Here is a 15,813-nt window from a genome sequence, read left to right on the forward strand (position 1 = left end):
CGGGTGGGTGGAGAGAAAACCGCCGTTGCGCGGGTGCCAGTCGATTCGTCGCACAGGATATTTTTTTCTCCTGCGGCCCGTTCTATTCCTTTTATATTTTTTTTCACGAGCCATAGTTTTCGGTCCATAGTTTCAGGTGAGAACAACCGTTCCTTCTCTGATGGCTTCCACCGAAGCCCTCACCGGAGTAAGTTACTCTCCGTAGCTTTCCGGCGAGGCTTCCTTCTGGTATTCCATTCGCTTTTTCTATTAATAAACTGCTTTCATCTTTAGCCTATTAACTTTGGTAGGGTTTCATATGTTTAATTTTCTAATACTAGTCTGTTTTTTCCTTTGATTCCTCTCTGTCTAGGAGTTCCCCCATTACTAGTCTGGTTTTCCCTTTTGATCACTCGCCGTCTAGGATTTAACTGCCGGAGGATTCGTTTAGTCGATTGCATCATCCATTATGTTGTCCTCTCTTTACTGTGTTGGTATGTGTTCTGATCTCCCCGTTTTTGCTTGTGAGGAATTTTGTTCATATGTGTTACTCTAATTACTATAGTTCAGTATGCAGCTATAATGAGTTGTCTCTTCGGTAATTTTATTTTATATCTTAATAAAAAAAACAACGAAGTTCAGTCTACCTCTTCTGTGGATCTGTCTCCCCATGGCTCTGCGCCCGCTCTGTGGTTCTGTCTCCTGTGGCTCTACCCACTGTTCCCCTCCCCGGGTGTCGCCCCATGTCTTCTCCACTCGCGAGCAAATCAGTTTGCAGCTCGAGCCATTGCGCTCCACCACCCGCTCCCAACCCTCAAGTGGCCGGCCACCACTCCGGCCACCCCCACGCGCTCCGCTCTTACCGCCGCCGCCCTCGCTTCCAATGAATTATGTTTCATTTTGAGAAATTTAAATTGGTTCAAAAGGTAAATTTAATTTTTTGTTTTTCTACTGTGGTGAACACTAGACCCACGTCAACCCACATCTTCATCCAAATGGATAAATTAGTAAAGGGGTTTAGACCCCAGCATGGAGTGGATCAGGTGGCCACCTTGGATCCACCCAACCCACGCACGGGTGAGCTCTCCTTTCGATTCGTTACAGCAATTGTCAAACGAGATCTTAGATGGACATGGTTCCTTCACGCCTTCGCGGCCACTTATGGATTACCAAAGTCCGTTCGAGTGGATACATCAGGTCATCATCAATCGGGCTGGGCAAATTTAACCAAAAACCGAGGACCGAGCCAAACTAATCGACAATTAAAACTAAATGAACCAGAATCGAAAATTTCAATTCTCCGTTCGGTTCCCAATTATTAGAAACCAAATTTTTCACAGTTTGATTCTTTGACTCGGTTAATCGAGGAACTGGATGCATTACAAATTAACCCATAAAACCTGAGTGGCCCGAGCCGGCGGCCCATCCAGCAGAGCAGAGATCTAACCCTAGCCCACGTGTGAAAAAACCTGTAATGGTTATAAAAGTCTCGGTAGCACCTGAGGTCTTAGGTTCGACTTCCCATGGAAGCGAATATTCTGGGATTTAACGGTGTTGTGCATTAAGTAGTAGGCGATGTTCCCGTCGACAGCGAGGCGCCTGTGGTGACTTCGTCAATCTCGAGAATTTGCCGAGTCAGTCTTCGAAGATGCTCATAAGAGTAGAGTTTGCGTACGTGTGTTTATAGAGGTGTGAGTGCATGTGTTGTGAGTGTCTGAGTTGTAACGTGTAATTAAAAAAACTCTAGCCCACGTCCCCACCACGTTTCCCCACGCAGCTCTCCCAGTCCCGGCGCCCTCCCCACCCCGCCGCCCCCGCTCCTCTCCAGTCTCCACCCCGGCGCCCCTGGCCCCCCCTCCGCCCGGCTGCCGGACCCCGCAACCGCCGGCGTCCGGCTCCGCCCTGCGCGGGCCGCGCGGCCGCGCCCCACGCCCCCTCGCCCGGTGGCCCCTGCCCCTGCCGCCGACGGCCACCGCCCCCCGTCGTCCAGCCCCTGCCCCGCGTCGGCGTGCCGCGCGGGCCTCTCCACCGCCCGCGTCGGCGCGGCTCCGCCCCGGCCGCGGCCAGAGCCCGCCGGCTGCCGCCCCGCCTTCCAGCTCCGTCCACGGCCCAAGCCTGCCGACCGCTGCCTCCGGCCAGCGCCCGCCGGCCACATCCGGCCAGCCGGCGGCCGTGGAGGCCCCCGCCCCCGGTGCTTGCTTCCTGCCTTAGCTGCTGCAGTGGTGCTGGTCTGCTGTGCGGCCATTGCTATTGCTGTTGCTGGACTTCTGGAGGGTGGAGGTAAGAATTTCAGTTCCTTCGGTTAGAACAGAAACCGAACCGAACTAACTGAAACCGAATTTGCTCGGTTCTTAATTATGAAAAGAACCGATCGGTTCCTGTTTCCTGGGAACCGAACTTCTATGGGAACCGAGGATCGGTTCGGTTCTAACCGAATGCCCAAGGCTAATCATCAGTACATGATCGAATGCTCCCTGTTAGGCCGTCGAGCGTTCCCCCAGAGGCAGTCGCCCACTCGTCCAGACCCTTAACCCCTGGAGGGTGGCGGCGGCGGGCGAGGGCCACGAGCAGCGGCCAGCAGCCCAACACGGACGCTCGGGCGTGCGGCGCGGCGGCCCGTCGCTGTGGAGGCCAGTGCCACCAGCGCGGCAGCGTGGTAGCTGGACTAGAGCACGGGCCGCGTCTGCACTGCAGGCGGACGGCCCACGGCCGGACGGGCAGAGGTAGCAAGCCAGCAAGCAACCAGATCATTTTGATTCTACTTTCCTCAATCGTCCAATCTTGCAATGCAATTCCATGATTTCTGCTAAAATTGAACAATTTGACTTATGAAATAATTTCTGTCCATTATGTAGACTAAATTTCTTTGTAGTTTTTCAAGATTTTTTATAGTTTGTTGTACAAGTAGACTTAGAATTGGAGGTATAATCTAAATCATGCAATTTCAGCACTTTTAGGCTGTCGCTATTGTAACTATCGGTATGTGGATTAATTTGAGTTCTTTAAGCCCTTAGATAAGTGGCTCGCTGCGTCAAATTGCACCAGGCTCGGCGTAGCGGAGCGGGAGGGGTCCATCCGGGCGTTGATTGGGTTCGTTCCGTCGTATCTCAGTAAGTGTTTCAGAGCGCCCTTCGCTCCCACCTTGCCCCAGGGTTGGATTCCCATTCAGTTTGATGTTGGTACGTCTCCCGCTACCAATTCTGAATTCATTCGAAGTTCATTAGTTCTTCTGCTTCAGTGCTCAGGACGCCGTGGTAGCTGATTAAGGTTAAGATTTTTTTTTTTGAGATTGCCCACCATGACGAGTCCGCCTAGGGTGAGCATGGAGATCACTGACGAGATGCTCAAGAGCATGGAGGTCGGCCTGGCCTTCCGGGATTACGTAAGCAGCCTATCTTATCTTTCACCGCAATTCATCTGCTTAAGCATTGTGGGTCAAACATTACGTTGCTGCCTAATAATGGGTGAAAGTGGTGTGGGAACAAGGAACCTTCTAGCTGCAGTGGTAAAGAAATCGACGCGATTGTTAAAAGTGTCATTTGAGCATGTAACTTTCTTAATGGCCGCAAATAGTTTCATTCGGTAAGGTATTAGGACATCTTAGATTTGGTAAGGTAGAGCCTAAGACATCTTTGTGTTCCCTGAACATTGCTTAGTTTCCCCCAGCTCCCAGATAATTAGCGACTCATTCACCCTCTCTTTCCAGTTCCTCTTGAATTTCAAATTCGAAGTCTAGCAAGATTGTCATCAACCGAGAACTTCTTTGGTTCCCTACCATGTTACCCCAATCAAAATTTGGTGATGCCAAACTGAAAAGGGTGGTGTTTGGACTGCAGTGATGCCAAAACTTGCTGCATTTGTGATTTTGACATGTAGGACTCAATATTATATAATATTTCTTACTAGAGTGAAAGTGCCTCTAGCCTAGCGATTAGAGCACCTAGGTACGGCTCCCCGTTCAAGCAGATTAAACAGGGCGTCGGCTGTTCCGTGTTATACTCTGGTTGTTTTCACTTAAATGCATGGGGTCCACATGTCTTAGCCACCCTGTGGCGTGTCCGGGCAGCTGGCCTACGGGGCCTTTTCTTGACCAGACCATGAAGAGCTTCTTCTCAGTGCACAGCTGTGGGGGCGGTCTTTACCCCAGCAGTCGAGTTATTTTTTATAATATTTCGTTACACCCATGGCCGGCTAGATTTACCGACGTGAGATAAACAATGATAAGAATCGAGGAACGAGAGGAACAGAGGAATGATTCTCTATTTCCTTTCGAATTTTTACAATATTTTGATCACATGCCCATGCCTCTCACGCACGGCGCTTATATGCAGCCCACTCACGCTGCACACGCACGCCACTCTGGCCAAAGGCCCACCTGTCAGCACACCACACACGTGCTCTCTGCTTTATCTCTTCTAGCTGGATACATGTCTTCTTCATGTTGACGCGGGCGTAACATATTTATTACAAGAATTTAGAATAGGTGGAATTATTTTTTCTGTTAGATTTCATAGCAGGGAACAGAACTGTGCTAACGGAATGCAAATTTGTTGCAGTTTATGAAATGCAATCCTTTGAAGCTAGATAATCCAAAGGTTTACCATTTAATGCAACCAATTATTGGGTGCTGTCACCACCCTAGTAACATAGCCATATGCACAGACCAAATTTTGCATTAAATGGCTTTGGTTTGGAAATGAACTGGTGGACAACTGGACATTGGCATAGGGCCCACCAATTTTAGCAACAATCAAATGGTAGGCAAATTCCTCACCCCCCCCCCCCCCCCCCCCACAACCCAAACCCCTCTCTTCCCTTTGCTCCTCCTTCAGCCTAGCGGAGTAGGGATCTATTGAGCCCAACCTGGATTTGGTTCCTTTTGCTGGTGAGCACTCCTTCCTTCGCTTGGATGGATTCTGTTGTTCTTAGTGTCTGATTCCACTAACTTTATCACATATTGGCTTTCAATGAGGTAGCTCCTGATTTGAACCCATCCACCCTGACCTTGATTTGTTGATTCCTTCTCTTGGTGAGCACTCCTTCCTTTATTTGGATGGATCCAGTTCTTCTAAGAGGGTGGATTCCACATAGTTTATTGTGGATTTGTGAGCTGCTATAAATCTAAATTCATCCATGGTTTGATCAGGATCTTCTTTGGTGCTTAAGGCTGTATCCTTGGCAGCCGATTGATTAAGGTGTGGGTCCAGATTCTTTTCCAAAGATTTTGAGCGATTTGCCGCCATGATGGGTCCACGCAGGGTGAGCCATGATCACAAACGAGGTGTTCAAGAGCATGAAGATCGCGCTGGTATTTCAAGGCTTTGTAAGCCTCTATAGTTCACCCAAATAACTTGCTCAATCCCTCAGGGTCCAAGAAGAGTTTTTTTTTTCCTTTTTAGAAATCAGCACCAAGTTAGTAATTGACTGGAGTGCGTAACTATCAGTCTATCATAATGGAAGTATTCTATTACAGAAGACACATAAAAAAGCTTTCATAGCTTGTTCAGTGACTTGTAATGTTTTTGATTTATATCTTTGGATGCATCCCTATCAAATGTACATGTTTCTATGTTATAGTATTAGTCGCTATAGTCATTCGATTGTTTTCGTATACTGTTATTGTTTCAGAATGGCAGAATTAGTTCTATGGATTTTCATAGCAAGGCTACGAACTATCTTGTGACAGCCAGTGATGATGAATCAATCCGCCTGTACGACACTCAAAATGCAGTGTAAGTGTGAACTGTTACTCTGTCTTCTGAATTTTTTATTCTAAGTAAAGAGGTTCACTACATATTTTTTTAGCCTTAAAACGTACAATTTCTATATTATAGTAGTTCAGTGGTGATTTTGCTAGTTTGCAAGTTCACTAATGTCCTGTTGAATTTCCTATTTTCAGTTGTTAAAATAATACTGCACAATACAGATCCTCATCTTTACTTTTTTAGTTTATTTTTAGAGTCTATACATGAAACTCATGTTCAACTATAGTATTCCACACAGGAATCTTTAGTATATGACAATGACTCACTACCTTTGGTAATGATTTATTTTTGCACTCAGTATTATTTCTTCCTCTGTGATAATATTATTTCTCACTCTTGTCATTTTTTCAGATGTTTGAAGACTATTAATAGCAAAAAATATGGGGTTGAACTTGTGTGCTTCACTGATAACCCAACTCTTGTCTTATATTCATCGAAAAATGGCTGGGATGGTTAGTCTTGTTTTATGTTAACATAGGAGTGATTTATGTCATATACTGAAAAGAAGTAAAACTGCAGAGTCTCTGCGTCTACTCTCACTGAATGATAACCGCTTTGTTAGATATTTTAAAGGCCACCTTGACAGGTATGCCATACTAACTTTGAATAAATTGTGGTCAATATTTCTGTTGTGCTAATGCCAATGGAGGATACTAATTTACTTCATGTTGTCCAGGGTTGTCTCTATCTCATTTTGCTCTGAGAAAGAAAATTTTCTCTCTGGTTCACTTGATCGAACCGTTCTCTTATGGGATCAGCGGGCTGAAAAATCACAGGTACACGATACTGTGCTGTGAGATAAACTCAAGCTGCTCCACCATTTGCTCGTGCCAGCATGAGAAACTGTAGTTTTGGATGAAGAGAACTACTTTTGTTTTCTTTTATTACATGTTCTCTGTTAAACCCCTGGAACCCAAACTGTAATGTTGTTGCAATTGAATCATTAAACCCTTCTAGTTGCCCACGTCCTGTACTTTGTGTGGCAGATCAATATTGGACTCAGGACATTCCTGTAAAAGTAAAATAATAACTTGTCAAGCATGGCCAACAACAACAACAACAACATAGCTTTTTTCCCCAAGCAAGTTGGGGTAGGTTAGAGATGAAACCCGAAAGAAATAAGTTCAAGGTTCAGGCACATTGATAGCTAGTCTCCAAGCGCTCCTATCCAAAGATATCTCTTTAGAGATATTCCAATTCTTAAGGTCTCTCTTAACCGACTCATCCCACGTCAGTTTAGGTCTACCTCTACCCCTCTTTACATTATCGACCCGCTCAAGAACCCCATTACGCACCGGCGCCTCAGGAGGCCTTCGTTGGACATGTCCAAACCATCTCAGCCGATGCTGGGTAAGTTTCTCCTCAATTGGTGCCATCCTGACCCTATCCCGAATAACTTCGTTCCGGACTCTATTCCTCCTTGTGTGCCCGCAAAACCACCGCAACATCCGCATCTCTGCTACACTCAGTTGCTGGACATGTCGCCTTTTTGTAGGCCAACATTCAGCACCGTATAACATCGCCGGACGAATTGCTGTCCTATAGAATTTGCCTTTTAGCTTTTGTGGCACCCTCTTGTCACAAAGGATGCCAGAAGCTTGCCGCCATTTCAACCAGCCAGCTGAAATTCTATGCCTAACATCTTCATCAATGTCGCCATCCTTTTGTAGCACCGATTCTAAATACCGAAAAATATCCTTCTGGACCACCACTTGCCCATCTAGACTAACGTCTCCCCCCTCATGCCTAGTCGCGCTGAAATCGCACATCATGTACTCGGTCTTGGTCCTACTAAGTCTGAACCCTTTCGACTCTAACGTGCGTCTTCACAGCTCTAACTTCCTATTAACCCATGCCCTACTCTCGTCAACTAGCACCACATCATCAGCAAAGAGTATACACCAAGGGATCTCACCTTGTATATCCCTTGTGACCTCATCCATCACTAAATCAAATAAATAAGGGCTCAATGCTGACCCCTGGTGTAGGCCTATGTTAATAGAAAAGTCAGTGGTGTTGCCATCACATGTCCGGACAAACGTCGTCGCATCCTTGTACATATCCTTAATGAGGGTAATGTACTTAGTTGGGACTTTGTGCTTCTCCAAGGCCCACCACATGACATTTCTCGGTACTTTGTCATATGCCTTCTCAAGGTCAATAAAGACCATGTGCAAGTCCTTCTTCTGCTCCCTATATCTCTCCATCAATTGTCGTATTAAGAAAATCGCCTCCATGGTTGACCTTCCAGGCATGAACCCAAATTGGTTTTGGGTTACACGTCACTCTTCTTAGGCGATGCTCGATAACCCTCTCGCAAAGCTTCATCGTATGGCTCATCAGCTTATTCCCACGGTAGTTAGTACAACTTTGAACATCGCCCTTGTTTTTGAAGATAGGTACTAATATACTTCTCCTCCATTCTTCCGGCATCTTGTTTGACCGAAAAATGAGATTAAAAAGCTTAGTTAACCATATTATTGCTCTATCTCCCAGGCATCTCCACACCTCAATGGGGATACCATCAGGGTCCATCGCTTTACCTCCCTTCATCCTCTTCGAAGCCTCCCCGATCTCTACCTCCTGAATTCTCCTCACAAAACGTCTGTTGGTATCGTCAAAAGAGTCATCTAACTCAAGGGTAGGGCCCTCACTCTCCCCATTAAACAACTTGTCGAAGTACTCTCTCCATCTATCCATGATCTCCTCATCATTCACTACCAGTCGATCTGTCCCATCCTTAATGCATTTGATTTGGTTGATGTCCCTTGTCTTCCGCTCGCGGATCCTAGCCATCCTATAAATGTCCTTCTCCCCTTCTTTCGTGCCTAGCCGCTGATACAGGTCATCATACGCCTTACACTTTGCTACGCTCACAGCTCGCTTTGCAACCCTCTTCGCTAATTTATAGCCCTCGATGTTGGCTGCACTCTTGTCAAGGTGGAGGCGCTTGAAACACTCCTTCTTCTCCTTAATAGCTCTTTGCACCTCGTCATTCCACCACCAGATGTCTTTCCCCTCCTGTTTGCCTCCCCTACTCATGCCAAACACCTCTGAGGCCACCTTCCGAACACATGTTGCCATCTTTAGCCATATGTCATCTGCGTCTTCTCCTTCTTCCCAAGGCCCCTCACCTAGCATCCTTTCCTTAAACGCTTGTGCCGCTTCCCCTCTAAACTTCCACCACTTTGTTCTCGCAATCTTGGCACGTTTGTCCCGGTGGACACGTACCCGAAGACGAAAGTCCGCCACCACAAGCTTGTGTTGAGGGACAACACACTCCCCAGGTATCACCTTACAATCTAAGCAATCACGTCTATCCTTCCTCCTAGCAAGGATAAAGTCGATCTGGCTCGAGTGTTGTCCACTACGAAACGTCACGAGATGGGATTCCCTCTTCTTAAACACGGTATTCGCTATCAACAAGTCGTAGGCTAACGCGAAGTTCAACACATCCTCCCCCTCTTGACTCCTGCTACCATACCCAAAACACCCGTGTACTCGCTCGAACCCTACATTAGTCGCACTCACATGGCTGTTGAGATCTCCTCCTATGAAGAGTCTCTCGCTGGTAGGCACGGTACTAACCATGCTATCTAGATCTTCCCAGAACTGCATCTTGGTGCTCTCAATAAGGCCTACCTGAGGGGCATAGGCATTGATCACATTCAAAACCGAATCTCCAACTACTAACCGGATTAGGATAATCCGGTCGTCTTGCCTTCTAACCTCTACGACTCCATCCTTAAGGCTCCTATCAATCAAGATGCCTACACCATTCCTACCCGGAGTTGCTCCCGTGTACCAAAGCTTGAAGCCAGTATCCTCAACCTCCTTCGCCTTCTGGCCCTTCCATTTAGTCTCCTGAACGCATAGAATATTTACACGCCTCCTAATTGCTGCATCAACTAGCTCTCGCAACTTACCCGTTAGGGACCCTACGTTCCAGCTACCTATACGAATCCTAGTTGGCTCGGCTAGCTTCCTTACCCTTCGCACCCGTCGAGGGAAGTGCGAAGACCCTTGCTCATTTTTCACTACACCCGGGCGTAGATGTAGCGCGCCATTCAGGTGACGACCCGACCCTTGCTCACTTATCATCGTACCCAGGTCACGATACGACGCGCCCTTGGGGGGATGGCGACCCGGCCCTTGCCCATTTATCACCACACCCGGGTTCCGATGTAGCACGTCGCTAAGAGGGTTACGACCCAACGAGTTTCTTGTGGGTTTCAAATCCATTAGAGTTGCTATTTTTTATGCTGGTTTGCCAAAACCTAATGCAACCCTCCTCCTTTACCCGGGCTTGGGACCGGCTATGCTGAGACGACTCAGGAGAGAGAGTCTTCCAGTCAGCTTAGGCGGAGTTCTTGTCAAGCATGGCCAATATACTGAAATGAAATCTGTAACATGTACTCCATCCAATCCAGTATATAAGGGCTTGTTTGGTAAAGCTCCATCTGATTATGATTCTCTGATAGAAGTGATTCTGTTTGATTCTCTAGCATAAACTTTTAAAATCAGGATGGAGAATCACTTCACAGAATCAGGAGAAGCTACTTTTTTCAGCTCCCAGCCTCTTAGTTTATTTCACAGAATCACTTCACAGAATCATCAGATAATCACTTATCTCTAAAAAACTAATTGGCAGAGCTCGTGTTGGATTCAACAGAGAATCAGCTCTGGGAGCTCTGCCAAACGCACCCTAAGTTGTAGGATTTTGCCGGCCAATACCTTTTATCTTTGAGTATTGATATATGGTGTAGATTGTGATCACATAGTTACTGGCTTTATCATGAAAATTCCTTCATAATATATTCTATCTTTTATTTAAAGTAACCTATTTTCTTATAAATTGCTTGTCAAAGTTTGTTGGAGACCATATCAATGTCCCAAACGACTTGCATTTTGTAAGAGTATTGAGCATTGGTTGGCATTACAGTTGTAGTATAGGGCTGGTATTACAGTTAAGATTAGGGAACATTACTGACTAGCAAAATTATCTCATGAAATTTTCAGGGCTTACTGCGTGTGCAAGGGAGGCCTGCAGTTTCATATGATGATCAGGGCATGGTATTTGCTGTTGCCTATGGTGGTCACATAAGAATGTTTGATGCTCGAAAATTTGAAAAGGTAGGTGTGATTGAATGTATTGTTTATCCTCTAGTGTTGAATGCTTCTAATAGTGTTGAATGCTTCTAATTTATCACATTCATAGGGGCCTTTTGAGATCTTCGCTGTTGGTAATGAGGATTCAGAAGCTCATGTCATAAAGTTCAGCAGTGATGGCAGGCGGATTCTGTTGACCACCAAAGCTGGGCGTGTTCTTGTGATAGATTCATTCCATGGCAACAACGTAAGCATCTAACCTACTTGAATTTATGCCCTGCAAGCTAAGGCTAGTGACATGTGGTTCTTGCAATTTTTTTCCTTTCAGATTGCATCGTACAATGTGAAACCAGTGGTAACCAATTCAATGCTGGAGGCATCGTTCAGTCCTGATGGAAACCATATCATATCTGGTTGGAAACCTACCCTCCAAAAAAAAGCTGTTTAGAAACCTTTGGATGCTGCACTTCACGATCATCGCATCCTTTTCTACTTAGCTATGCATTATGTGTGCTTCTCTTGCAGGATCTGGTGATGGCAGTGTTTATGCCTGGAACGTTAGGAGTGGAAAGGTATAGAAGAATGTGATGTTGATATTGAAGTAACTTATGTTGCATCTGTTTGATTGGTGTATGGTAATACTTGGACATGCAGGTTGCGCGCTGGGGAAGCACAGATAATGAACCGCCACTAGTAAGGTGGGCTCCAGGATCGTTGATGTTTGTGACAGGATCATCAGAACTGTCCTGCTGGGTTCCTGATTTGTCCAAGTTGGGATCCTTCAGCGTCACCAAGTAGCTGGAAATTATATGAGGTGGACCTCCCTTGCTTGCCCCGCTTGTCTCTGTAAATTCTTCATTGTGGCCCAGTTGATGTGGCTCATTAGAGTATCAGGATATAACCTATTACCTAAACACCTTCTCATCCTTGGTACTCATCTGGCTTGTTAACCTGTTATAATTGAATGGACTCTTAGGCCATCAGCTGCGAATGAGGAACTATAGCGAAGCATCTGTCTGAATGACTTTGATCCTTGGGTATTTCTTGATAGCAATATTTTGACTCTGCCATGGTGGGGAATCTATTTATCACACGCTACTGCGAACGATAGCATCACAGAAGGGCTGGAGGCCCTGTTCATCTTCCTAGAGCTAGGGGAAGGGGAGTGGTCGCCGGCAAGGGGTGGGAGGTGGGGGAGCAGCCGCTGGTGAGGTTGCCAGTGGTTGGAATGGTGGTAGAGGCAGCGGAGCTTAGAGTTCGGGGTTTCAGGGCTCCAATGGCCACCAGTACTAGAGCAGGTGGGCGGCGGCCCAGCGGTGGTGGTGGTTTCGCTCGTGCCAACCCGAATATCTTAGTTTTGAACCCATCAGTACTATCTCATGTGTTCGTTGGTCCCAAGTTCGCTTTAAATTTGTGGTTGGTTAAGAAAATTATACCAATACTAGATATGCCCGTGCTTTTCTATGGATGAACCATATAAATGTATTGATTAGCATACAATAATTTTATAAAAAATAAATATTACATAGTATATATATTTTGTAATATTATTTTCATTTATATCTATATCTATATACTATAAAAGTAATCTTTTCTCATCAAGATTAGGTCCACCTTACCCCTCACGGAGGTCCCACTTGCTAGCCCAAAGGTTTGACAAAATGGGGTGTAGATTTACGAAATTAATAGAAGGAAAATATTTCTACCAAAATCCTAATACTTTTTACACCAGCAATTTTCTATACCCGCCTTGTATCCGTGTATTACTTTCCTTTTGGCACATATTTTATTTTTCTTTGCACATGCATTCACCCATTATCCGTCATCATTTGTTTTGGAAGGATAATAATTGACATTATTATTTTATGAAAAAAAAGAAAGACATGTATTATTTTTGAAAGGAAAATAAATGGCATCGTTGTTTGATGGAAGAAAAATTAAATACGTGCCACATATCTCCACTAGTATTTAAAAGAGTAATAACCTAATACATGTCGGTAAAGTATTTCTCTCTTTCCGTATTTTACTCGCCAAGCAATAATTCTAGTATACGGTTTGGTTTGTCTATTTAATCTTTTTTATCCATGGTTCCACCACCATTACGAAGGACTATGATATCAAGTTCATATACGGTTGCTAGTGCCCTGTTGACTATACTATGAATTCGCATTTATTTGATGGGGCCTAAAGCCTTTGTGAGATGATTTTTAGCATAATTTTAAGAAATCATGCACAAAGATGCCAAAGTCAGAACAAATGGCAAGAGGCACAGTAAACTAACAATCATTACAATACTTTCATTCACACTTTACCCATTTAATCAACATCTTAACTTTAAAGAACCCAAATGGTGACTAGATAGGGGTGTATGGTGTTTGAACGGGAAAGGGCGTTTGAAAATTCTTTCAAAAGAGTAGGGTCAACGTCCCCACAATCATGATGTGCGAACCACGAACGTATAGAAAAAAAATCTTTAAGCAACGCTCATGCAAATTTACAAAGCTCAGATTTAGCTACACACCAAAAGCCGGCTAAAGCTTACTCCGTCCATCTCTGCTCATTTTTGTGCGAACCTCACGTCATTAGGGGGGCTGCACATGCAGCACAGCTACTCACGGTACTCCATGGACGACTGATAGACCTCTTAAAGCTAACTTTCTCCCTTCATCTCAGCTCATATATGTGCCTGGAGTTTGGGATGTTTGGGAGAGAATTCCCTATAAAGCACTAAAAAAATCTGCTGCCCTATATAGCACCGGAAAAGTTTGCTAGCCCTATTTGACACATAAAATTTTCTATTTCCTTCCTTGGCACTTCCGTGAGATCTGCTGTTAGCCTGTTAACCTAAAGAGACACTTTTGCCCATCATCTCATCAAGCAGCCACATGTCACCAAGCAGCCACATTCAGATCTTTTAAACGTAGCCTACAAGCAGCCACATATTTGAACTTCCGTCAGATTTGTTAAGCGTAGCCTAAAAATGTTGCTTGTTTAATGTTTCTTAGATTTGAACATGAACCATGCGAAAGTGTGCCTAGCTGGACTGGTTAGGTGGCCTCCGTAACACTCCTCAGGTCCTGGGTTCGACTCCTGGTGGGAGCGAATTTCAGGCTAGGGTTAAAAAAATCCCCTCGCATGCCGTCATGCCAAAGCACGAAAGGAAGGTACCGGCCTGCACTCACAAGGGTAACGGCGCCCCCGTGTAAGGGTGGGGCAGGGGTTCGGAAGTTTTCTCGGCCTGCGTGAGAGGTCTTCTCTTATATAATGCTCAAGGGTTTCTTCCCCCGCAGGCCGAGTTTTTTTTTTGAACATGAACCATCCATAAATATTGAATAGAAATTAAAAAATTGATCCTCTCATTCCTATGGTTCGAAACACATCACAAAGATTGCACAAAATATGGTACAATAGGTTCGCATCCATACCTTACAATCAAGTTCACATGTATAAACAAACCAAGTCAACAGTACAATAGGTTCATATACACCACATTTGATTCAAAAGAAAGGCATATGTAAATTTATATCTATAGCTATACCTATTATTAAAGCGAGTAAGGTTTCCACCCAAATTTTTGGTTTGGTACGTTGGTTTGGTCCGCCTGTGTTATTGACAGGTGAGCCTTAGTCCATCCCGTATGCAATCGGACCAACCCCCTCCGTTCACGACTCGATCACGTAGATTCTTACAAATTAACACACGGGCACCAATATATATCCGATACATATATCAACTTTGTCCGTAGCAACACACGGACATAATTACCTAGTTATAAGCTAAGCCTTCTTTAACTTCTTGTGCTCATTGCAGGACTTGCCGAGTCTGCCCATATTTTGCTTCCTGTGCACATTGGTAGACTGTCAAATGATTGCGCCAGATTCTTTCGTTGTTTTTAGCTGGTTGCTTCCTTTTTCCTTTTGGTCTTTGCCTACACAAGCGCAAAATTGTTTGCTTGCTGAGACGTTTGCTCACTACACACAGGAATGGGCTCAAGCTGATTCGAGCACTTCCTGAAAAATATTAATCTAATACGGTAAAAAATTTAAAAGATCAGATTCAACATTTATACAAATTTTGTTCAATATGTGAGAAAATTAAATCATCATCTTACACAAAAATGTTGAAACTATAGCCCTGTTTGGGGAGCTTCCCGGAGCTTTTGCTTCTCCAGGAAGCTCCAAAAGCTACAAGCTCCCCCAAACGGAGTAGCTTCTTCAAGCAGCCAAAAGCTGAAAAAGCTCTCTTTGCACTACAAGCGGAGAAGCTCGAGGGCAGCTTCACGAGCTTTTTCCTTCGACCTTCCGCGCCCCTCCGCGCCGCGCGGCCCGTCCTCGCCGCTCCTCCCCTCCGTGCCGCGCGGACCCGCCACCCCATCCCCTTCGCGCCGCTCCCCCCTCCGCGCTGCGCGGCCCCCGTCGCTCTTCCCCTCTGCGTGGCCCATCCCCTTTGTGCAGACCTCGCCGCCCAATCCCCTCAGCGCCGTCCGTCCCTGTCGTTGAGCATGAGGATGGTGAGGTCGGTTAGCGCCTTGAGGGCGCGGCGGATCTGGGCCTCCCCGAGTGGGACGGCAGCGATAGCGAGGTGCAGATCTGGGCCTCCCCGAGTCAGCGACGAGGTGGTCGAGTAGTGGGCGTGCGGCGGCGGCGGCCTCAGGGCCAAAGAGGAGGGCGCGGAACTCCTCGAGGCGGAGGATGAAGGCGTCGAGGAGGAGGCTAGTCTAGGCGAGGGAGTGGAGGTCGGGCTGTCCGTCGGGAGGCTGCGGGAGCTGCTCCGCCGGGCTGCTCGGCGAGCTTTGCCGGTGCCCCGATGGCCACCACAGCCTAGCTCCGGCGGTGCTTTCCTTCCTAGACGGCAGCAGTCACCACCCCCAAGCCTCCCTTCGTCCTCAACGGTGGACAGAAGCCGACGGCCAAAAGCTAGATGCCAAACAGGCAGACAAGCTTCTCCGAAAAGTAGCTTT

The 15,813-nt window shown here is 46.1% G+C and overlaps 1 protein-coding gene across 8 annotated transcripts; it reads left to right on the plus strand.

The window, feature by feature from the left end:
• The first annotated feature begins 1,842 nt into the window (after positions 1-1,842).
• Positions 1,843-11,893, plus strand: LOC120703390 (protein ANTHESIS POMOTING FACTOR 1-like). 8 transcript variants are annotated; one of them, XM_039987447.1, is made up of 13 exons: positions 1,843-2,259; positions 2,461-2,702; positions 2,994-3,089; positions 3,268-3,361; positions 5,608-5,711; positions 6,096-6,196; positions 6,264-6,330; positions 6,421-6,520; positions 10,764-10,877; positions 10,963-11,100; positions 11,182-11,266; positions 11,379-11,425; positions 11,508-11,893. In XM_039987447.1, exons 4-13 carry the CDS (start codon positions 3,278-3,280, stop codon positions 11,649-11,651), a joined length of 984 nt encoding a protein of 327 aa, XP_039843381.1. In that variant the 5' UTR covers positions 1,843-2,259; positions 2,461-2,702; positions 2,994-3,089; positions 3,268-3,277; the 3' UTR covers positions 11,652-11,893. The 8 variants fall into 8 exon arrangements, with proteins under 8 accessions (XP_039843381.1, XP_039843382.1, XP_039843379.1 ...); XM_039987448.1 differs by having other exon boundaries at positions 3,025-3,089; XM_039987445.1 differs by having other exon boundaries at positions 1,844-2,259; positions 2,994-3,158.
• The last annotated feature ends 3,920 nt before the right edge of the window (positions 11,894-15,813 follow it).

The sequence above is a fragment of the Panicum virgatum genome, chromosome 4K (genome assembly GCF_016808335.1).
Source record: "Panicum virgatum strain AP13 chromosome 4K, P.virgatum_v5, whole genome shotgun sequence".
NCBI classification, from domain to species: Eukaryota; Viridiplantae; Streptophyta; class Magnoliopsida; order Poales; family Poaceae; genus Panicum; species Panicum virgatum.